The sequence below is a fragment of the Dromiciops gliroides genome, chromosome 4 (genome assembly GCF_019393635.1).
Source record: "Dromiciops gliroides isolate mDroGli1 chromosome 4, mDroGli1.pri, whole genome shotgun sequence".
Classification (NCBI taxonomy): domain Eukaryota; kingdom Metazoa; phylum Chordata; class Mammalia; order Microbiotheria; family Microbiotheriidae; genus Dromiciops; species Dromiciops gliroides.
The window spans coordinates 160,174,869-160,198,489 of NC_057864.1; the positions used below are offsets into that span (position 1 = coordinate 160,174,869).

Here is a 23,621-nt window from a genome sequence, read left to right on the forward strand (position 1 = left end):
CTGGACCTTCTTGGCGCCCTCGTCTCCCCGGGTTCTGTGCTGATGGTAGAGTCCTCGTTTCCGCCTGCTCTTCTCTTTCTCCCCTCCCCACGGAGCTGGAGTGGTGGAGCCCCGGTCTAGTTCCGGTTCCGGTCCTGGCGGCGGGCGGGCATTGAGTCGGGAGGTAGCTCCCTATCCGCTCTGGGGCCCGCTCCCTCCTTCGTGCTGCCCAGGATGGTACCGCCCAGGGCCCTGCGCTGGCCCTGATCCCCCCCTCTGGGAGATGGTGCAGGCCGGGGGCTCCTCGCCCCCCCGCCGCCGCCTCGGCGGCCGCCGCCGCCGTCGCCGCTGACCCGCGCCCCCGCCCCATGGCCGCCGCGGCGCCGCCCCCCCCTGACAAGCTGGAGGGAGGAGGCGGCCCCGCTGCGCCGCCAGCGCCGCCCAGCACCGGGAGAAAGCAGGGCAAAGCCGGTGAGAGCTGGGGCGGGGGGCTGGGGCATGGGCATGTAAAGAGAGGAGGGGGCCCAGGCAGAGGAGCCCGGGATGGGGATGGGGATGGGGGTGGGGGTGGGGGTCTTTGGCAACGGCGTAGAGGAATAGGAAGGATCCCAGGTAGAGTAAATTGAGATGGGAGGGTGGGTCTTAGGCAAAGGATTAGGGGGATAGAAGGGGTCCCAGGGAGAAGATCCCGAGGTGGGGGTGGGGATCTTAGACCAAAGGATTTAAAGTTAGGTGGGGCTGAAAGTTCTAGGTCTCCCACGTTGTGTCTCAGGCCGAGGGCATCTGAGGGCTCCAGGTGGAGGGGTGTGTGATACCAGACTCGTGAGACTTACTTTAGCTTTGGGAGAGAATTACAACTCATGCCCCTGCCCTGGGATTTGAGTTTAAGGATCAAGGTGGGAGTTACTGGCTTCTGGGACCGGAGGGACTCACAGATTGAGTGATCCAGAAGCCATTATATATTGAGGTATATGACAGGTTAGGAGATTATTTATAGGCTGAGAAGGGATTGTTTCTACAATTTTATAATGACTAACATTCCTTGGGATTTTCACATTCTGTGCTCTTGTGAAGTCTAGGGAGTAGAGGTCCTAGGAAAGGATTTGTAGGGTTTGAGGGACTGCCATCAAAAAGGATTTATGAAAGGGTTTTTTCCCTCTAAAGAGATGTGGGGGGGTGGGGGGAGGGGGGAACACACACGCGCACACACACACACACACTCACACTCTGTGTGTGCGCCTATACAAAGAAAGGCAAAAAACAATACTTTCTTTCAAGGAGTAATAAATATTCTAATGGAGGAGCCAATATGTAAACAACCAGGTATATATACAAAGTAGATGGGAAGTCATTGGAAAGGGGAAGCAGTTAGCAGCTGGGGGAACCAGGAAAGGCCTTCCAAAGATGGTGGGTTTTGAGTTTTTTTTTTAATTTTTAAATTCCAGTTCTCTTCTTCCCTTCACTCCCTCCTGGCACTGAGAAGGCAGGAAATAGGATACCCATATGAAATCATGCAAAACATTTCCATATTAGCCATGTTGTTGGGGGAGGGGAGGGGTGGAGCAAGAAAAATAAAGTTAAAATGTACTTCAATCTGCACTCAGAGTTCATCAGTTCTTTCTCTGGAGATGGATAGCATTTTTCATTATGGGTCCTTTGGAGTTGTCATAAATCATTGTCTTGATCCAAGTGGTTGAGTTTTAAGACAATTGCTCATCCTTACAATATTGCTGTTACTGTGTCCAATGTACTCCTAGTTCTGCTAACTTTTCTTTGTATCAGTTCACATAAGTCTTTCCAGGCTTTTCTAAAACTATCACCTTCATTTCTTATAGCACAATAGTATGTATAGTATATCATATACCATTCACCAATTGATGGGTATCTCCTCAGTTTCCATTTCATTGCACAAAAAGAGCTACTGCAAATACTTTTTGTACAAATAGGTCCTTTCTTTTCTTTAATTTCTTTGGGTTATAGACCTAGTAGTGGTATTGCTGGGTCAAAGGATATGCATAGTTTTATAGCTCTTTGGGCATAAGTCCAAGTTCTCTAGAATGGTTGGACCAGTTCATAAGTTTACCAACTGCATTAATGTCCTGTTTTTCCACATCCCCTCCACCATTTGTCATTGTTCTTTTCCATCCTGTTAATAATCTTATAGGTGTGTGGTGGTGCCTTAAGAGTTGTTTTAATTTACATTTCCAAGCAATGGTGATTTAGAGCATTTTTTTCCTATGACAATAGATAGCTTTGATCTGAAAGCTGCCTGTTCATATCCTTTGATCATGGATTAATTGGGGAATGGTTGAGCTGAGTATTGAAGGAAGTCAGGGGAAACAAAAAGGAAGAGGTGAGGAGGTGGAACATTGCAAGGGGACAGGACAGTCAGTGGGTACGGAGGTGTCTGGATTTATAGGAGGTGCTACCCCCTGCATCGGGTCCAGCAGGGTTTCTAAGGTCATTGGAGCCAACCTACTTCTAAAGTTGAGGGGGGCCTTGATTGGGACCGATCTGAAATGCATTCCAGGTTCCTGGAGAACTCTAGCCAGAGCCTTAGACTTAGAGACTTAGGCCTGAACTGTTTAGTGAGCATCTGGGGGTGTCAGGAATGAAGGGAATCCTAGACTGAAGTTCTGAAACACTCCCTTAATCCCAGACTAAGTCTGGAATTTTCCTCCTCTTCATCCTTTCCTTCCTTGCATTCTTCAGCCTGGGATCCCACCTTGAATGGGAGGTGGGAGAAGAGCAAGGCTTAGGTTGGGAGCAGTCTGTAGATCCCAGGGCATTGAGGGAAGAGGCTTAGATTGCCCACATCCTGGAGAGACTTGTCCTCCTCAACTCTTCTCTCCTTCTCTCAGGTCTGCAAATGAAGAGCCCGGAAAAGAAACGGCGCAAGTCAAATACTCAGGTGAATGTTGTGTATTAGGTGGGGTGGTGGTCTTTCTCATTAGCCTTAGGGATGCCAAGATCCTTGCTTCTTGTGTGCCTATCCTATTCTTAAGCTTTAGTGTTTCCATCTATTCCTTGGACCAGGGATAGGAAGAGAAGAGGTGGTGGGATTCCTGGTGGTGCTGTTTTATAGATCTCTTCTGACTCCAGTCACTACCCCCTTAGTCTTACCCTGAAGTAGGTTGGGTTTGATTATTTCAAAGGCCCCTTCCCACTCTAAATCCTAGGAGCTTAAGAGACGGGCTTTGACAGAAGGTTCCTCTTTTTGGTCAGGTTTTGTCAATACCCTTGATCATTCCCTATCTACCAGATTTTCTCTATTCCCACAATCCCTTGACCCCCTTCCATTGTAAGTGAATTGTATTCCTGTATCTATCTCCCTTCCTGTTCTCTAGGTCTTTGATTTCTTCTGTTCTTTCACCTGTAACTTCCTCTCCCCTTCTTTCTCCTTCCCCTTCCCAGGGCCCTGCATACTCACACCTGACGGAGTTTGCACCACCCCCGACCCCCATGGTGGATCACCTGGTGGCATCCAACCCATTTGAGGATGACTTTGGGGCCCCCAAAGTTGGGGGGGCGGCTCCTCCATTCCTCGGCAGCCCTGTGCCCTTTGGTGGATTCCGTGTACAAGGGGGCATGGCAGGCCAGGTGCCCCCAGGCTATGGTGGTGGAGGTGGAGGCGGGCCTCAACCACTTCGACGACAGCCTCCTCCTTTCCCCCCCAATCCAATGGGTCCTGCCTTCAATATGCCCCCTCAGGGCCCTGGGTACCCACCCCCAGGTAACATGAACTTCCCCAGCCAGCCCTTTAACCAGCCCTTGGGCCAGAACTTTAGCCCTCCGGGGGGGCAAATGATGCCAGGGCCTGTGGGGGGGTTTGGACCCATGATTTCACCTACTATGGGGCAGCCACCCAGAGGGGAGCTGGGCCCTCCTTCCCTTCCCCAACGTTTTGCCCAGCCAGGTGCTCCCTTTGGGCCCTCACCACTTCAGCGGCCTGGTCAGGGGCTCCCGAGTCTGCCCCCCAATACAAGCCCCTTCCCTGGTCCTGATCCTGGCTTCCCTGGTCCTGGGGGAGAGGATGGAGGGAAGCCCCTGAATCCTCCTGCAGCAACTGCCTTCCCCCAGGAGCCTCATTCAGGCTCACCTGCTGCTGCTGTCAATGGCAACCAGCCCAGTTTTCCCCAGAACAGTGGTGGTCGGGGTGGGGGCACCCCAGATGCCAATAGCTTGGCACCTCCAAATAAGACAGGTGGGGCATCGGGGCACCAGCCCCCTCCCGGCTTGGTGTACCCGTGTGGGGCATGCCGCAGTGAAGTGAATGATGACCAGGATGCCATTTTGTGTGAGGCATCATGTCAGAAGTGGTTCCACCGAGAGTGTACTGGCATGACAGAGAATGCCTATGGGCTGCTGACCACCGAAGCTTCGGCTGTCTGGGCCTGTGATTTCTGCCTCAAGACCAAGGAGATCCAGTCAGTGTACATCCGAGAGGGCATGGGGCAACTAGTGGCTGCCAATGATGGGTGAATGGGCACGTTTGGTGTGGGACCAGGCAGTTGAACCTTCTCGAGGACCATGGACTTTTCTCCTCTTGGGGCTCTTGGTCCCAGCTTCCCACTCAGGCTGGGAGGAGGCATAGTGACTCCTTGGGCAGGAGAATGCCTAGATCTCCTTGGAACATGCCCATGAAGGGCTAAGGAAAAATCCCCTGGGAAGCCAAAGCCCCACTGAGCAGTGCCATTCTCTGATTGTCCAGGGTATCTTAAAGAGGAAAGGACAGAGGGGTAGGAGGAGTAGACATCATTGGTTAGGGACTGCATTTCTTTGCTGGTGTTGGATGCCTTCTGTGCCTAACACTCCTACCCAGCCTCACTCTGAGGGATAAACTCTAGAATGTTTTTTCCTCCTCTGGCCAGAGGTCATTGTCAGGGTTTCCCATTCCTTCAGTGGCCTACCACGGGGTGTTAGCCCAATGCAGAAGACAGTATTAGACAATGAGTGGAACCAGTTGGTTGGGGTCATCCATTATTTCTTTTTTTTTTTTTATTTTTTTTTAGTGAGGCAATTGGGGTTAAGTGACTTGCTCAGGGTCACACAGCTAGTAAGTGTTAAGTGTCTGAGGCTGGATTTGAACTTGGGTACTCCTGACTCCAGGGCCAGTGCTCTATCCACTTCGCCATCTAGCTGCCCCATATCCATTATTTCTAACTATCCCCTTTCTACTGGCTTCCCTCTGGAACCAAAAGGCTTTGAGGAAACTAGATGAAGGTCTGAACCATAACAGAGTCCTAGAGATTTTGGTGGGAGCAAGATCAGAATGGTTGAGAGATGATATTCTTAAGCCAGCCCCCTCCTCATACCAAAGTCACAGGTCCCTCCCTCCATCCCCAACTTCAGCCTATTCATCTCCTGGTCCATGTCATGCTTCCTCACCCCCATCACTTTGTACATCTCTTATACATTAACCTAAACCACTTTTTCAAAATCTACCCTTTCCCCATAGCTCCTATGTCTTCCGCTGTGCTGAGAGCCCAAGGAAAAAATGGAAGCCCCCCAACATTTTTTTAGTCATTTATTTCGGGTGATCTCATAAGATAAAAGTGAAGGTTTTGTCTTACCCCTCTGAATGGGGCAGGGTCCCCTCTCCCCTCCCCCCAATATCCTGGGATCCTTATTGAAAGCAGAGTGGGGAGAATTGGATGTTTTCATACTTTTCACTCCCCAGGTCCCTCATCTTTCAAGGCTTAATAATGATCCAGCAGCTTAAAATCTGATTCTCATCAGCCCTTGACAGTGTTTTCTTTTTCTTTTTTTTTTTGTGGGGCAATGGGGGGTTAAGTGACTTGCCCAGGGTCACACAGCTAGTAAGTGTCAAGTGTCTGAGGCCAGATTTGAACTCAGGTACTCCTGAATCCAGGGCCAGTGCTTTATCCACTGTGCCACCTAGCTGCCCCCTACGGTGTGTTTAATTTTCTGATAAAGCCACTTGGCTGATGGAGACAGATGACTACAGATAGGGCCTCTCCGGTTGGTCCACTCTGGTTCTGAGGCATGTGGATACCTCACTTGCCCTCTTTCCACCCAAATGAAACCTTCAGCTTACATATCAGCTCCCCAATAGTGATTGGGGGGTGAAGTTAGTCATCTGGAAGGAATTAGCAGCCTCTAGCTGTGGGTACTCACTCCCTTAGTTGAGGAGAGAATAATGGAAAAGGGCCAAGATATTTTTTGCCCCTATTCCTTAACCACATGCCCTGGTCTTTTTTCCCCGCCCCCCCCCCCCAGCCGGGCACCCTGGCAGTTTTCCCCAGATAACTCCAAGGCAAGGACATTGACCATTTAAGTTTCTTGTCTGTTCTGCTAATACTCTAACTATACTCTTAACGAGCTAAAGCTCTTAATTCCTGTAGAGAGCTGACCTGTGTTCCCATCCCTCTTTCCTGGAAAAAAAGAACAACAAAAACAAAACGTGAGAAGTAACGGCACAGATGGACAGCCACAAAATAATTAATTTTGTGTTTTTTAGTTTGCCTCTGGTGTCCCTTCCCATTATCTATTGCTATTTTTGTGCATTTCCCCTCTATTTTTTTCTTTCCCCTGTTTTGTAAAGCGCTGCCCTTCCATCCACTAAAAATAGGGTGGAGTGGGTGGAGGTGGATCAGTGTTGGTGGGGCCTTTGGTCTTTTTGTATGGTTGGATTTATAAAGTGACTTGAAAAACCATGTTGGATCCTGACTCCTGTTTGGGATAATTGTGGGTGCTGTGTCTCTAATACCACTAACCACACGGATTCCCCAAATCCTTTTACTATCTGCATTTGCCCACCCCCATTTTGCTGGGGAATAATGGAAATGACTGATTTTTCACACTGCTTGGGTGTCTGATCCCAGGACCTGGGAACCGTATCCGTACTGGCCATGGAAAGTGAGGGGTTGGAAGGGGCACGGATCAGAGGCTGGAATATGGGGGTTGCACGCTCCCACGGGGCAGCGGAGCCGCAGGAGGCCTGGCCCCTCCCCGCCTGTGCAGGTCGTGAGAAATGGACAGCAAGTTTCCTTTCTGGGCTCATTCCCGGGGCTGGGCCTTGAGCCAATGCTTGGACGCCGAGGCCCCCGAGGCGAGGGGAGCGACTCGGCAGCCCAGCGCTGGTACGGGGAGGGAGGGGGGGCGGCAGGAGCGCACACTCCCTCCGCCCATCTTGCCGCAGCTGCCCTTGTCCATCCCGGGCAGGTCGGCCTCATGGCCCTGGCTTGGGCCTTGGTCCCGGAAGCTGCCATCTTCTGTGAGCCCTGAGGCCCCTGTCCGGACCGAGATGGGGGGTGGGGAGGGAGGGCCCGTTATTCGAGGCCCGTTCTCGGCCTTCCTCCCCGCGCCGACCTGACCACCACAGCCCAGGGCCCCGCGGCCCCACCACCTCACCTCCCTCTCCCATTGGTCCAAAGTTTTTGCCCCGGCCAGAGAGCAGCTTCCCCATTGGTCCCTGGGGTGTCACGTGCCCCTCCCTCCGGGAGAGGTCGGAAACCAGGGGATCCGGGAGCAAATTCAATCGAAGACCGAGTCCACTCCGGAGCTGGGTCAGGTAATGTCCCTTTCCTGGGGAGCGAGGGGCGGGAAGGAATGGGACGCCTGGGAACATTTGTTGGCTAGTCGGGAGGGGTGGATTCTACTCGACGTCCACCCCGCCACCCCCAACTACCTTCCCCCTATCTTCCCTGTGGGCGGCGGGATGGAGAGAGTGAAGCCCGCCTGGCCCAAGGACCCGGGGATTGACAGGAACGACAGGTGAAGCCGTCCGACCCGCCAGCCAGGGCGCCTAGCGCCGGCTCCCTCTGGTGACCTCGGCTGCCCCCCTGTCTTCGTCTGGAAATTGTCTTTGGTGTGTTTCTACGGAGGAGGGCGGACATAGATGCAAGAAGGTCTCGGCTTCCACCATCCCTCCCTGAAGGGATGACCTGTGAAGAGGTGATTGGAATGCTGGATGATCTGCATTCAGCAAGACTTGAGTTCAAGTGTTGCCTCAGACGCTTAGCTGTGTGACCCTGCCTGGGCAAGTCACTGCCTCAGTTTCCTCATTTGTAAAGTTGGTATAATAATAGTACCTATCTCCTGGGATTGGTGGGAGTCTGAAATAGACAATATTTGTAAAGCACTTTGCAAACCTTAAAGCAGAGACAAAGAAAGTGTGAGTGTGTGTGTGTGTGTGTGTGTGTGTGTGTGTGTGTGTATGTGTTTGTACACGCCATTATTCTTGTCAGGTACATGTTGGCCCAGGTGACCTGATTCTTGGGTTCTCTATAACTCAGAAATTATGTTCAAAGTTACAACTAGGGAGAAATGGAGGTTTAATTGTGCTCATGGTTGACACTGAGCACTTTAAGGTTTGCAGAGCTCTCTCTATGCTTTATTTCATTTTATTCTCACTATAACCCAGTGAGGTAGGTTTAATAAATATTTTTATCCCCATTTTACAGATGAAGAAACTGAGGCTCAGAAGTGATTCCTCTCCCCACCCCCCCAGATATTAAGTGTAGCATTTGAATACAGACCTTTCTGACTTCCAATCCAGGACTTTTTACATTTATATCATGCTGCCTCAAAGGTTAGCAGAAGAAACTTAGATCATAGGATATGATGCTCTGAAGGACCTTGGAGATTTTACAGACAAAGAAACAGACCTAAAAAGGAGAAGGGACTTTCCTCAAGATGCTAGCACGGATCGGAAGCCTAGGCACCCCAGCAGGCTACTCCAAGATGTCAGGGTCCTAGGAACCCAAGGTTCTTGGGTTTGAGCCCTTTTCTTGTTTGGGTCTCCCCAGGGTGGGAGAGAATGTCTTAATGACCTAAATACTAGTCCTCATCCCCATGGTGACAGTGGGTCTGACATCACCTTGGTTGCCATGGTATCCATCACTGGGGGACTTGGGCATGTTGTACCAGAGTAAGAGGTAAATAGAGACTTTACCAGCAGCTACTTCCACTTCCTTCCTGTTATTGCCTATCAACAGTCTCACTTAGTAACTAAGAGGCCTGTAGCTGCTGGCTGGCAGATATAAAAGAGAGAGCCTTGAAGCAGAAGAAAGAGATAGGGATTTGATTCACAAAATGTTGATGATACACTACTGTATGCCAAGTCCTGTGTGGTCCTGGAGAGAGAAAAGTTCAGATGAAGCCCCTGCCTTCAATCAGAAGGGGCACAGGATAGATAACATGTCGTGTTTTATACTGTGGTCCTTGTGCAAGTTGCTAAGCGAAGCCTGAGAAGGTGAAAGGCAAGAGAGGCATTAGAGAGGACTTTGTGGAAAAGAAGGCATTTGAGCTGGACTTGAAGGCATGAGAAAAGTTTCAGTAGGTAGGCAGAGATGGGAAAGGGGACATAAAGAGCATCACACCAGCATCTTCATGGAGGAAGGAAAGAAAAGGGCCAGAAAAGTTCAATTTAGAACTTGTGATGGGGAGGAAGGGCACGAGATACTATATTTTGAAGCCTTCAGTTCAGTTTTGCTAACATTTATTAAGTACCTATTGTATATAACGCACTCCCATTTATGGAAAAGACAAAAACCAGATATTTCCTGACCTCAAGTAGTTGGCATTCTACTAATGAGGTACTTTTTGAAGGACAAGTTAAAGAATTAAAAATTTCTTTGGTCAGCATTTGGAAGATTTTGAGCAAGGGAGTAAGATAAAATTTGTACATAAGGGAAATTTATCTGGTAGCTACCTGTGTGAAGGATGGAGGAGAGAGTGGAGGCAGCAAGGCCACTTTGGAGGCTACTGAAGCTGATGAGATGATGTTGGGAATGAAAAGGACGGACTGTTTGCAAAGGAAGAGTCAATAGGGGTTATAGGAGGGGAGGCTGGTGAGGGACAGGTAAGAGGCAAAGTTAGAACCAGAGTTTGGAACAGGGATGATCTACTGGTTTCCAGTAGAGTGCCCAACAATCCATCCTTGGCTGTATGCTGTTTAACGTTTTATCAGCAGGCTCATCAAACTTCCAGATGAAGAGCTGGAAAGTGATAGGAAGCATGCAGATGACAGAATCAGGATCTAAAAGGTTTGGGACAAACTAGAAGAATAGGCTAAATCTGGGATGATGGAATTGAATGTGGATAAATGTTCGATCTTACCTGAGTTAAAAAAGCATCAGCTGCACAAGTATACCATGATCAAGTTTTACCTAACCAACAATTGGTATGAAAATGAACTGGGGATTTTCAGAGAAGGGGAGGAAAAAGGAATAAGCATTTATATAGCCCCCACCATGTGCCCAGCACTATGCTACACACTTTACAAATATTATTTTAGAGGACTATTAACTCAGTATGAGTCAACAGTGTAATGTGGCAGCCAAAAAAAATCTAGCCTGAATTTGTTGTTCTTATTCAGTCATGTCCAACTCTTCGTGACCCAATTTGGATTTTTCTTGGCAATGGTACTGGAGTGGTTTGCCATTTCTTTCTCCAGCTCATTTGACAGATGAGGAAACTGAGGTATATGGTTAAGTGGCTTGTCTGGGGTCACATGGTTAGTAAGTGTCTGAAGCCAGATAACTTTAGGCCCAGTGCTGTGTCCACTTTGCCATGGAGCTGCCCAACCTGAATTCAGGTCGAATTAATGAAAACAATAGTGTTCAGGGCAAGGAAGGTGAGAATCCTGCCTGATCAGACCACAATGTTAATTTCTGGTACTACATTGAAGGAGAACTGTGACATAATGGAGTATGGATATCCAAGAGAGGGTGACCGGAATGAATAGAGTACTGGCCCCGTGCCACTGGAGGATTGTGCCTTGAGCAGAGGAGCAATTAAATACTTGATCAATGGGTTAGTTGGTCAACTAGATCCCATTGGCAGGTGTGGAGTTAGTTCAGAAGAGAGCTCTGGGATAGCAGGGGAAAGATAAGGGAGTCATTTGTACAGGGCTGATAGCTAAAACCATGGTAATTAATGAGATGGGGGCAGCTAGGTGGTGCAGTGGATAAAGCACGGGCCCTGAATTCAGGAGGGCCTGAGTTCAAATCTGGCCTCAGACACTTGACACTTACTAGCTGTGTGACCCTGGGCAAGTCACTTAACCCTCATTGCCCCACAAAACAATTAATGAGATGGGTCGTCACCATAGAGAAAAAGGAGGAGGACTGAGGACCAAGTGTTATCGATCACTCACCTTGAAGGGTAGGTATGAAGACCAGAGCTTTATGGAAATAGAGGAGTTGGGAAGAGAAACAGGAGAAGTGTGGAATTTCTGAAACAGAAGCAGGAGTATTTCATAGAAAGGGGAGTGATCAATTTCAGAAACTGCAGAGAGGTCAAGAAGGATGTGGACTGGAAAGCTCATTTGGATCTGGTGATAAGGAGGGTGCTGATGACCTGAGAGAGGAGGCTCCGTATTGAGGCAGTAGAAGAAGGATCGCCTGGAGATGGCTTTTTTCAAGGATTCTGGCAGTGAAAGGGTGGTATGTCAGAAAGAGGTGACACAGTAGCCAGATGGGTTGAAAAGACCGAACAAAGGCTTTTTTAGGATTAGGGGGATCTAGTTATGTTTGTGGGCACATGGGAAATAGCCAATAGGAAGGGAGAGATTGAAAATGCCTGGAAAAGGGTGTAATTGACTAGGTGAGGACCTGGAATAGGAGTGGAAAGGGAGGAGAACATAGGCACATGGATCTGTGGGTGGCTAGAGAATCTGGAACAGAATTCTGAGGAATTCTAGCAACCACGCATCTGCCCCCGTGCAGGTCCTAAACCTGCATAGACATGGGGGCAGTGAAATCATTGATTGCTTTTAAAGGTGACATTGTTGTTCCTCTGTTCCCTTTAGTCTAAAGTTTCTTCATAGTGAAGCCATTGTTGGGGGGGGGGAGGAAGGGTGTCTAGTTTTTGTCTCTCCTGTTATAGTTTCTGGAACCCTTAATAGGTAGCTACTTCTCTTCACTGATAGTGCCCTAGGTCATATCATCCATTCCCCAGGCTGTGGCCCTGGCTTTGTGCCCTGCAGGTACTTATCCTGTAATAAATGGCTGGAGTTGGTGTTGGAAGGCCTAAGGCCAAGTCTTTTCTTTCTCAAAGATTTTAGGCAAATTGCCCAAGGTCCTCAGTTTCTTCATCTGTAAAACTGAGGAGCCCAGCTGAGGTGATCTCTAAGATCTTTTCCAGTTAAGTGATAAATAACCCTAAGCCACATGTATTACAGTAAAAGTTGAAAACCCTCTGGTAGAGAGAAGCCTAAAGAGAGTAGAATTTTCAAATCTTGCTTGGGGCACAAAACCACTTTGTCCAGAATTTGCCTCCCCCCAATATTTGTTCAATGGGCAGCTAGATGCCTCAGTAGATAGAATACTGGATCTGGAGTTAGGAAGACCTGAGTTCAAATCCAGCCTCAGACATTAACTTTGTGACCCTAGACAAGTCACTTAACTTTTCCTCAGTTTCCTCATCTATCAAATGAGCTGGAAAAGGGAATGGCAAACCACTCCAGTGTCTTTGCCAGCTGGGGTCATGAAGAGTCGGACACCACTGAAAACGACTGAACGACAACATTAGCTCCCACTTAAATAGCATTTTATGATTTGTAGAGTACTTTTCTCTTGATTGCCACTTTACAGTTAAGGTAAATAAATTCATTTGCCCCGTGTCCACTCATCTTGTGTAGAGCTAGGATTTCAAATCTGCCCTCATGATTAAAGACCCATCCCTTTTCCCACTGCTCTACCTTTTTTGGTGTGTATGTGGGGCAGAGGGGGGCTTGGTGAAAGTAAGGGAATGAATTGTGAAGTTAGAAAGCTGGAGTTAGAAGGACAGGAAGATGGAGGAAAGACATTTCCCCTGAGGTCTCAAGTTTGAGGATTAAGCAAGTGTCTCCTAGCATAGCCAGAGGGAATGGGATGAAGTTTTTGTCTGTGACAGCTGTGGCAGGGGAAAGATAAAATAACTGAGGAAACATAGTTTGGTGCTTCCGAGCCTATCAGTTTATCAAGCAGTGCATGCCAATTGCATGCCAAGTGAGGACCAGGCCTTCCTCAGCTTGGACCCACATTATAGGGGGAGACAGATTTTTATGCTTTGAAAGATAACAATAAGCAGGATACACAATAGGATGTATAATTAGGTAATCTGATCTCTAATTGACCTAGAGGACCTCTAAGGTTTTTTTTTCCTTTTCTTTTCCTTTTCGGGGGCAATGAGGGTTAAGTGACTTGGCCGGGGTCACACTGCTAGTAAGTGTCAAGTGTCTGAGGCTGGATTTGAACTCAGGTCCTCCTGTATCCAGGGCCGGTGCTCTATCCACTGCGCCACCTAGCTGCCCCCTCTGATCTCTAACTGAACAGAGGATTAGGGGCTTTAGGGGAGAGCAAGCAGGTCTGATTCCCTAAGATCAGAAAAAAGAGGTACCCCACTCCCCCCAAGTGTCTATTCAATCAGTGGAGCACAGTAATAGTAACTGACTGCTTGAGATGTATAATTGTGAGAAAACTCCTTGTATCAGCTTTGGATCTGGTCAGCATAATCTAGGGCCATAGTTAAGTATCTCTAAGCAGCATGTAGAGAGAACCACACAAGCAAGGCTAGGTTTAAACAATGCATTAAGGTTTTCTCACAATCCCCACAAGTGAATAATGTATTCTCCCAAGACAGAAGTATATAAAGGGAACTGAGCTAACTCCAGAATTGAGTCACAAGATGAAGTCAAATGTGGTTCACTCAATTGCCAGGGAGAGGTGGTAATTCTTCCAAGGCCAGAGAGAGGCAGGATTCAAACCCAGGTCCCCTGTCTGTGAAGCCCTTCCACTCCTAATTTTGTTACTCACCGCTGGGGGAGAAGCCAGGGAGGAGAGATCAAGAGAGACAGTTTGGCTTAGTGAGAAAAGTCCACCCCAAGGAGTCAGGAAACCTGGTTCTTATCCCAACTCTGTCACTGAGCATGACCCTCAGTGAGTCACTCCCCCAGTCTCCCTAGGCTACAGTTTCAACTGGAAAAATGAAGGAGAGTCGAACTAAATGATCCCAGCTCTGAAGTTCTGTGTCCTTTCAAGGTCATTGCCCATTCCCAAAGGCCCAGCCAATCCGTAAGAGAGGCATATTCTTTTGTGGACATTTGCAAGTACTCATTTGCAAGGCAAATGTTTCCCGCAAGTTGGTCATTTTGGCTTTAGAAGGGCCCAATCTGGAGCAGGGTCCTAGATGCTGGACACTACATTCTGCTGCCTTTCTCTTCCCTTACCCCCTGGGTCTTCTCCCCTTCCTCCTGAGGGCCGGAGATCTCTAAGAGTAGTTCTCATTTCTAAACACTTTTCTCAGCAGGTGGGGTCTGTTGAGGTCCCCCCAGGGGAAGTGACCGGCTATGGAGTCTTCCAGCCCGGAGTCCGATAATAGCTGGGTGCTTGCTGGCTCCGAGGTAAGATGGGGAGAGGCTGGGAATTTCACGGGAGAGCCAGACTATGTTTCTGGTGGGGAAGGGGCTCACCCTCTTCAATTCTGAGTGTCCCTCCACTTGCATCCTTGGGTGCTGCAGCGGAGGGGGTATCTGGGAAGACAGAAGAAGAAAGAAAGAAGTTCAGTCCTTGTCCATCGAGAGTTCTCAGTTTGATGGAGACCATATAGTAGCCCCCAGACCCAGGGACAAAGAGACGAAGGTAGCCAGACAGAAGGCCTGGTTGTGCTTGAGATTGGGAAGCAGGTGGGATGATGGAACCAGAAGTATCAGTCTGGGAAGGCTTCCTTGAGAAATCTAGTGCAAAATATGGTGAGGAGAGCAGGTTAGAAGATGTCTGTGGAGGCTTGGAATGACTCCGTCTGTGGGGAGTGGGTGAGATATAGGGAGAGATAACGGACCGGTTTGCCCAGATAGAAGAGTGAAGTCGGGATGACAGTGGAAGGGGAAAGGGAGGGGATCCTTGGGAAGCATGAGAGTCTCTGGGGAGAGGCAGGAAGGGTCCTGGGGAGGCCGATGATGGCCAGGCATGAGCTCTGACACCTTGTTTGGCCAACAGGGACACTGCAAGGAGGTTCCCTGTTGGCGGTAGGAAGGTGCTAGGGAGAGCTGGGCTGACTGGATACTTCTGACTCATGGAGTAAGGACAATTAGAGGAGGGGCCAGACTCACTGAGGAAAAGCACCAACATTTATTACTGTGTGTACAGCACCGCACCAGAGATGCAGATGTGAAAACAGACAGTGACATCAGTAGTGGGGCCATTTCCTGGGTTCCTGCTCTAGCTAAAGCACTGAACCAGAGGCTCTACTGGTGGGTGAAAACAGGAGAACAGGAGGTGAATAGAGGCTAGACCCTGCCTGTCCTCTGGGAGCATACGGGTCACACAGCCTGAGGTGGAGAGATAGCATACAAAGAGAGAGAGGAAAGTGCTGTCCCAGAAGCTGTACAGAATCTTAGTTCAACGAAGGGCCTTAGTTTTCATTTGATTCAGTGAACATTTAGTATTCACAAGAACAGGATGGGAGCAGTTTCTCAGTGCTAGAGCATAGGATCAGAAGTCCACGTGTGTGGGGTCCATATAAATGAATTATGTAACTGACAATCATACCAATGCCACGATCTGGTGGCACTAATAGTAGTTGGTGTATGTCATGCTTTCGGGTTCACGATGTGCTATTCTTAGAGCATCCCTGAGAAATCTAGTGCTGTATTTGGTACGTCTCTCCCAACTGTCAAGTCAAACACTCTTTCTGTCTTTGGCTTCCATAACAATCGCCAGAGCTCTTTAGGGAAGGGCCGGATGACCAGATGTCAGTGATATAGCAGAAGGGATTCCTGTCATTCCGCTTGCTACTGGACCCCTGAGTCAGCTTTGAGATTCTGTGATTCTTTGATGCCCCTGCTGTGAAACGGGTTAGGCTTCACTTCCCACTACATCACTGGGGTAGCTAATCCGGAAAATACCTTTTGGCTAAACATCTTGGGTGGAAAAGACCATACCCCAGAGTGAGGTGGTCTGTACTGCCCCTCTGTATAGGATGAGGGCCAAATGACTGGCACAGACAATTAGTGCTGCGAGATTTTTGGGAAGAGACTGGTAATTGACCTTCATGTGGTATTTTAAAAGTCTAAAGTTTAAAGCGTTTTATCTACAATTTCATTTGAGCCTGCCGCCAGTTCTGTGGAATAGGCCTGAGAGTGGAGTTACTATTGCTACCTCTGTTTTACAGATGAACCTTAGGCTTAGAGAGGTAAATGACTCTGTTCATGGTCACACAGCAAAGTAGTTTTTTCGGGGGGAGGGCAATGAGGGTTAAGTGACTTGCCCAGGGTCATACAGCTAGTAAATGTCAAGTGTCTGAGGCCAGATTTGAACTCAGGTCCTCCTGAATCCAGGGCCTGTGCTTTATCCACTGTACCACCTAGCTGCCCCCTAGCAAAGTAGTTTTTAAAACCAGTCTTCTGATTCCAAATCCAGCGAGATCTCTGCTGTAACTAACGTGCTGCCTTTTGGCTCTGGAGATCACAGTGGACTGGGCTGAGGGGTGGGGGTGGGGGGGCTTGAGCTGGGCCTTAAAGGATCTCACAGAGGCTTTAGACAAGTTGGGACAGTGGAAGTTCTTTCTGGATTGGAAGGACAGAACCAAGAATATACACAGCATTTTCAGGGGATAGTGGCCAGATCCATTTGTTGGACTGGAGTGGAGGGTTCAGTAGGAGGGAGGAGTAGGAGTTGACTGGAACGGTAGTTTGGGGACAGACAACAGAGGGCCTTAGTTTTCATTTGATTCAGTAAATATTTATTATTCACAAGGCAGCAGAGATCCTGAGATGAACTAGAACCTAGTCCTGGCCTTTAAGAATCTTACAGCTGGGGCAGCTAGGTGGCTCAGTGGATAGAGCACCGACCCTGGATTCAGGAGGACCTGGGTTCAAATCTGGCCTCAGACCCTTGACACTTACTAGCTGTGTGACCCTGGGCAAGTCACTTAACCCTTATTACCCTGCAAAAACAACAACAACAACAACAAGAATCTTACAGCTTAACTAGGGAAATAACACATGTGCACAAATAGTGATTTCACCAGTGTATAGGGACATCCCCAATAAGAAGACACCTCCCCCACGCCCCCCCCCACCCCTCTCTAACTTTCCAGGCTCAGAGAAGCACTGAGCTGATCGAAGGGCAACAGCTATAGTCTATGTCAGCAGCAGCTGTGAACGTCGGCCTTTCTGGCCTGGAGGCCAGCTCTTTACAGAAATAATGTGAATGTGAGTGTGCTAAGTGCAGAAATGACCTTAGGGATCATCTGGTCTAGACATCTCCTTTTACAGCTAAAGAAGCTGAATCCCAAAGAGCTCGTCAAACCACTTCCCTGGTGTCACACGGGTGAGGTGAGCGTGGCAGAGCTGAGGTGAGGGCCATGAGTGTCTTTGCCATGGCACTACTGAGCTGGAGGACTGGATGGCTGGAGAGCCAGGGCTGGGGAAGGCCTTTGCACAGGGAGTGGACAGGCTTGCCAAAGGAAAGAATGCAGAGAGAGAGAAAGGAGGGGCAAGGACTGTGGCACGGTCTGGCAGAGGCTATCTGCGTGTGCCAGTGTGGGGCACTTATTGACCTCAGCCCCAGCCCAGAGTGTTGCAGAGGATAGGGAGTAGCTTCTGCCAGCAACAATGTCTCCTTTTCACACATGCACAGGGCTGTTTGCCGGTAGAGACACTGGGTCCAGAATCGGAGAGAGCTCCACAGACCTCACCAGATGGACTTCCACCAAGCTTGAATGGAGAGGGTAATTGGTCCCTGTGAGGGAACTTGGGAGTTTTCTGGGGAGCAGGTCTGCTTCTGTCTTCTGAATTCCTTTAGAAGAGAGTCCCCTTGGGGCAGCTAGGTGGCACACTGGATAGAGCACCAGCCTTGGATTCAGGCAGACCTGAGTTTAAATCCAGCCTCAGACACTTGACACTTACTAGCTGTGTGACCCTGGGCAAGTCACTTAACCCCAATTGCCTCACCCCCCCCCAAAAAAAGAAGAAGAGAGTCCCCTTGCCCCCTTTTACTGCCTTCTCCTTGCCCTATGCTGCATGCCAGTTGTTTCATCTTGTTCTTGCCCTGTCCTCACTCCACACTGGGGCAGCATCCAGGGGGCCAGGATTTATGGAGGAGGCTGAGTAGTATTTTCTGAGCCTTCTTCCTGACTCCCCCCTGCAGCACCTGCTATTCACCAGAGCCCTCCTGTCCAACCTGGGGCCTGTCCGCCGGAGGAGAAGGACACCAAGGTAGGCCCGCTGAGGGGCAAGGAGTGGTGGGAAAATGGATTGGGAATTGGGAGACCTGGTTTCAGGTCTCACCTCTTACTCACTGAAGTGACTCTTTGTGGCTCTGAGACTGTCTCCTGTAAAAATGGGGACGGGAAACTGGGGGATGAGGAGCAAGAGCCATGCTCGGGGCTCTCGCCATGTTTCAGGTCTCCCTGGAAAGCAGTGAGAAGAACTCGGACCTCCCAAGTCCAGATGAAGACCAAACAAAGGCTGAGCAACCAGAGCCTGCAGAAAGAGCAGAGTTGGAATCCAATCTCCTGGATCCCAGCGCTCCGAGCTCCCCAAAGCGAGCGGGACCCTCCTGGTCCTCCAAAGCAGGTGAGAATCCTGCCTCTGTCTCTCCTTTGGTCTGTCCTTTTCTACCTAAGGATGATAAAAGCTCCTTCCATCTCTCTCCGCAGTGCTCCCTAGAGCTCCGCTCTGCCATTTCCACTGAACTTGCTGGGTAGTTTCCGTGGGGGGCAGAGCACAGAAGACCAGGGCTCTGAACCCAGTGATGCCCCTTACTACACATGTGCACATGTGACTTCTGGCCAGTCACTTAACTTAATGCTTCTGGTTTTCAAAATGCTTTCATATTTGAGCCTTACAAAAGCCTGTTAGACAGGCAGATGTGGAAACTGAGCCTTATTGTTATGTAGCTAATGGGTGTTGGAACTGACCCCTGGTCTAGGCATGGGGGCTTCACACACACCCCTACACCTTTTTTGTCTGTGTTTTCCTCTGCCTCTGACTGCAGGCCCTTGAACTTGTAGCCAATTCTCCTTTTCTCCCTTTCCTCACTTCCAGATCAGGTTGGTGAGGAATTCAGCTGCTCAAGCAGTGAGGACGACGTTGATGTGGAGGGCCTGAGGAGACGTCGGGGCCGGGAAGCCGGCCCGCTCCCTTCTCCAGCCACTGTGGGTGTGCAGAATCAGGCTAGCAGTGAGGGAGGAAGTGGAGAGCTTGGGCTCACCCTGAACACTTGTCTCCTTGGGGCTCTGGTCCTTGTTGGACTTGGCTTCCTCTTCTTCTCTGGTGAGCCACTGGGGCCCTTCCTGCCCCCCTCTTCCTCTCTGGCCCCCTGCTCCCCTTCTCCTCTGTAAACTTTCTTCCTCTCATTCTCCCTTTCTCCTACCATTTTCCTGATTCTACTTCTCCTCTCCCTGCCCCTGCTTTGATGCCAGAGGGGACTCACTCAGATTCCTCTCTCTGTCTCCAGGTGGTTTCTCTGACCTTGAGGCTGGTGAGTGGGAAGGGGGCCGGCTCAGGTGTATGTGTCTAACGTCTTAGTTCTCAGGGAGAAGAGAATGTGTTGTAATCTCTTCCCCTGACTAAATGTCTGGGCACTAGGGGTTGAAGGGAGAATGGACGATTAGTTCTTTTTTTTCCAATGTGTAAAATATGTTGAAGGATTACCCCAAGCCAGGGTTCCTGGGCTACGGGTCTTGCTGAGCTGGGAGGAGGGAGAGGGAGAAGCGAGTGTGCCTGTTTGTGGACCTTTGACTGTAGCATAAAGCTGCACTGAGATGCTTTTGGATCATGCTTTGTTTGAGAGGATTTGGGTAGGTAGAGGCTGGCGAGCGAGCAAGTGGCTATTTCCCAGATTGCCTCTCTTTCTTTGCCAGGGCCAGTGGAGAACCTGGAGCCACAAGTGACCCCAGAGTCTGAGTCCCAGGACATTGAGGATATCCAGGTTGTGTTTTGGGTCTACAGGTGTCCCTCCCATGGGTATATGCTTGTGGAGAGGCATGTGAAGGGGGCTGGTTCTTCTTATGTGTTTGTGACCCCCAACTCTCCTGTCCCCAAGGATGGACTGAGGCAGCAGCAGCAGGTCCACTCCCCCCCTGGAAATCTCCCAAGCCTCCAGTCCATGAGCCTCCTGCTGGACAAGCTGGCCAAGGAGAACCAAGATATCCGGCTTCTTCAGGCCCAGCTGCAGGTAGAGAGTGGACTGCTTGTTGAATGGGTGACTGAGGGGAGTGAGCTATTAGGATTCTGTTGCTGGGGCAGCTAGGTGGCGCAGTGGATAAAGCACTGGCGTTGGATTCAGGAGGACCTGAGTTCAAACCCAGCCTCAGACACTTGATACTTACTAGCTGTGTGACCCTGGGCAGGTCACTTAACCCTCATTGCCCTGCAAAAAAAAAAAAAGGATTCTGTTGCTAATGATAAGTAGAGATAGTAGAAAAAGCACTGGCTTTGCTGTGGGGGCACCCTGAGAGCTCAGACCCCCATCTCTGATGCTTCCTATACCTGATACCTTAGGTAAGTCACTGACCCACTGTGGCCCTTGGTATCTTCATCTATGGAATGAGGGTGTTGGATTAATTTCCTTCTGAGCTCCCTTCCAGTTCTGATAGTCTGTGATTCTGAATCAAGAGGAGAGCTTCCCAGTCTGGGGATTTGGGGCTCGGGGGATGGGATGGAATTGGAGGTATCTGGAGTTGTCGTTTTAGGGGGCGTGCTCCTGTCTCCCTGTGAGTGTCTGTCCCCTCTAGGCTGTGACTGCCAGCTTGGCTCCTTCTCCCTGTCTTCTCTCCTTGTCAGGCTCAGAAGGAAGAACTGCAGAACCTTCTACACAAAACCCCGGGGCTGGAGGAAGAGAATGAGAGGCTTCGGGGAGCCCTGCAGCAGCGAGAGGCCTCCCAGCGGGTGCTGGAGTCTGAGATGCAGGAGCTCCGGGGGCGACTGGGGGAGCTAGAGGAGACTTATTCACGGGGGGCAGAGGGGGCCTGCAGCAGCCAGAGTGTAGGGAGGCCCCCAGAAGAGGCAGCCCCCGGGCCGGCAGAGCCCCAGGGCTTCCTGGAGCAGAAGGAGCGCTTAGAGGCTGAGGCGCAGATGCTGCGCAAGGAACTAGAGAAGCAGAGGTTGCTGCTGAGCTCCGTGCAGAGGGATCTGGAGAGGAGCCTTCATGAGGCAGGGCTGGGGGGCAGGGATCGAGCGGAGCTGGCTGAGTTGGGCCAGAGGCTGGCCGTGGAGCTTCAGGGGGCAGAGGGCTGGGGCCCCAGGGAGGGCCAGGCCTCCAGGGGTCCGGCCAACACATCTGAGTCCTGGGGGCGAGGTGGAGCCCACTTCCCAAGTCGCTGGGAGACTAGTGAGAAGGAGAAATGGAAGGACAGACAAGGGGACCGCAAGGCAGAGAAGTGGAAGCGCAAGAAGGAGGACTTTGCTGGGGAGAGGAAGAAGAGCTTCAGGGACAAAGGAGATGGGGAGGCAGTGGAGAGGTGGAAGGGTGAGAAGCGCAGGACAGCAGAGCTGGGGGGCAAGAACGACAGGGAATGGAGAGGCACGAAAGAGCATCCCAAGAGGAGCTGGGGGGATGCCAGAGGGAGCGTGGGGCCCCCTCCAGCCGGGGAGGGCCAGAAGAAGACAGCCCGCAGGGAAGGGCCGGAGGGGAGCAACCCTGGCCATGACGATCCCCAGCTGGCCTGGAGGAAGGTGCTGGGCCGCCAGTACCGGGCACCTCAGGGCTGCTCAGGGGTGACCGAGTGTGCCCGCCAGGAAGGGATGGCCATGTTTGGCGTGGAGTTGCTGCCCGTTCGGAAGCAGGAGCTGGCCTCGCTGCTGCAGAAGTACTTGGCTCAGCTGCCCTGGGGCCGACAGCTTCCTGAACCGCTGTCTGCCTTGTCCGCCTACTTTGGTGATGATGGCATCTTCCGCCACGACCGCCTTCGTTTCTGGGACTTTGTGGAAGCCATGGAGGACAGCCTGGAGGAGGCTGCACTCAGAGAGACGGGAGATGACGATGAAGTAGATGACTTCGAGGATTTCATCTTTGGCCATTTCTTTGGGGACAAGGCGCTGAGGAAGAGGTGTGGGAGCCATGGCAGGAAAGGCGAGGTTTGGTGGGACAGGAAGTAGGCTCAGTGCATTGGAGGTGGTCTAAGAAACCAAGGAGAGACTGAGGGAGTTAGAAAGAGGTTGAAGGCCTAGTTTGGAGTTCAACTCCAAGCTTCCCCATAAAACCAGGGTCGAGGTTAGGAAAGTGTGGCTGCTTCTGGCTCTTCTCCCTGGCCTGAGCTGGGACCCACCACCCCCATCCCTCTCCTGGCCTAGCCTCACCCACACTTTGGGCTGGTGCCTTTCAAAGCTATAGATTGGCTGGGGGACTAACCCCTGTGGGCCGTGGGTCTTTGGAGGAGGGTTTTCTGTTCCGTCTCCATCAGGAGCAGCTTTCTGCCAGCTCATCTTTGGGCTTGATTTTTTGGTCCAGAACTGTTATTTCATTAGTGTAGGCAAACCCCAGAGAGGAATGCAATCTGTGCAGTTGTCAGTCTGCGTTCTTCACTGAGCACTCATGTTAACCCCCCTCTTCCCCTACCTTCCATGTCTTCTTACAGGTCTGGGAAGAAGGACAAGTATCACAAGGGCCCCAGAAGTTCAGGGCCCAAGGAAGGGCCCAGAAACTACCGGGAGGGCTGAGGAAGAGCACAGGGGGGCTCAGTGCCCAGGGTTTGCCCTTGGCCCACTGTTCTGCTCCACCATCCGAGAAGTCGGGGGTCTAGCCTCCTTTGGTTTTTATTTATCACTGCATGTGTGTGGTGTATTGGGGAGGTCACCCCGGCACTGTCATTGCCTTCATTCCCAAGATTAGATAGGCCCAAGAGCAGAAGAGAGAGCTCAGACTCCAGCTGGCTCAGGAGACACCACTGTAGCTAGAACATGCTCAGACACTGCTTACGCTTAGGGATGTGTGTTAATGCACTTGGGCCCTCTTGACGCTCTTCTGTTTCCTAGATGGATGGAGACCATGTCAGCTCTGGGGCCATCAGGTTGTGCCAAAGTGGGCTTGTGTGTGTGTGTGCATAAGGGGGTCTGCTTGGGGGATCATGGCACTGAGGGCAGAGTGCAGGGGGGAAGTAAGGAGGCAGTCCCAAGGTGAGTGAGGGCTTCTTTGATTGTGGGGCAGCATCAGTCCTCCCTTCACCCCTTGTGTGTGTGTGTGTGTGTGTGTGTGTGTGTGTGTGTTGAGGGGGATGGATGGCAGCAGGAGTACCCAGGGGGCTCCTGGAATTACTCCCCACCCCTCTCCAGCCATGGTTTGTTTGGTCAGTGTGGGCCTGGGCCTGAGGCTCTGGTGCCCACTTAGATTTGTATGTAGGTCTAGAATTGGGAGGCTGACGCCCTTGCTTCCAGCCTTTTGACTCACACACTCAGTCAACACCGAACTCAATAAAGTGCCTTTGTTAGTGATGTGGCTATGGAGCTCTGTGCTTAGTTGGGTAGGGGATGGGATGGGGGGAGTGTTCCCTGCTGGAGGAGAGCCTCTCTCGCCATGGGTCTGTGATCCCCAGAACTGTACACTTGTCCTCAAAGACGGATGGAGATCATCCATCCTAGCCCCCGGCCCTGATGCTCCACCCTCACCTCCAACATTCAGGCTTAAACCCCAGCACTCAATCCCATCTCCTGTGTTCCTCCATCATCCCTGACAGCTCCCTTCCACCCCAAC

The 23,621-nt window shown here is 50.7% G+C and overlaps 2 protein-coding genes across 6 annotated transcripts; both read left to right on the top strand.

Moving 5' to 3' along the window:
- Nucleotides 1–144: 144 nt before the first annotated feature.
- PYGO2 (pygopus family PHD finger 2) lies at nucleotides 145–6,656 on the top strand. The gene is made up of 3 exons (XM_043962635.1): nucleotides 145–450; nucleotides 2,841–2,890; nucleotides 3,394–6,656. The coding sequence occupies exons 1-3, from the start codon at nucleotides 348–350 to the stop codon at nucleotides 4,459–4,461; spliced, it is 1,221 nt and encodes a 406-aa protein (XP_043818570.1). The 5' UTR covers nucleotides 145–347; the 3' UTR covers nucleotides 4,462–6,656.
- Nucleotides 6,657–7,322: 666 nt separating this feature from the next.
- On the top strand, nucleotides 7,323–23,362 carry PBXIP1 (PBX homeobox interacting protein 1). 5 transcript variants are annotated; one of them, XM_044002140.1, is made up of 11 exons: nucleotides 7,323–7,513; nucleotides 14,233–14,329; nucleotides 17,568–17,658; nucleotides 18,078–18,145; nucleotides 18,334–18,505; nucleotides 18,977–19,204; nucleotides 19,389–19,412; nucleotides 19,795–19,862; nucleotides 19,977–20,108; nucleotides 20,717–21,981; nucleotides 22,510–23,362. In XM_044002140.1, exons 2-11 carry the CDS (start codon nucleotides 14,276–14,278, stop codon nucleotides 22,589–22,591), a joined length of 2,184 nt encoding a protein of 727 aa, XP_043858075.1. In that variant the 5' UTR covers nucleotides 7,323–7,513; nucleotides 14,233–14,275; the 3' UTR covers nucleotides 22,592–23,362. The 5 variants fall into 5 exon arrangements, with proteins under 5 accessions (XP_043858075.1, XP_043858074.1, XP_043858076.1 ...); XM_044002139.1 differs by having other exon boundaries at nucleotides 7,325–7,513; nucleotides 14,236–14,329; XM_044002141.1 differs by lacking the exon at nucleotides 7,323–7,513 and adding an exon at nucleotides 13,949–13,967 and having other exon boundaries at nucleotides 14,236–14,329.
- Nucleotides 23,363–23,621: the final 259 nt, after the last annotated feature.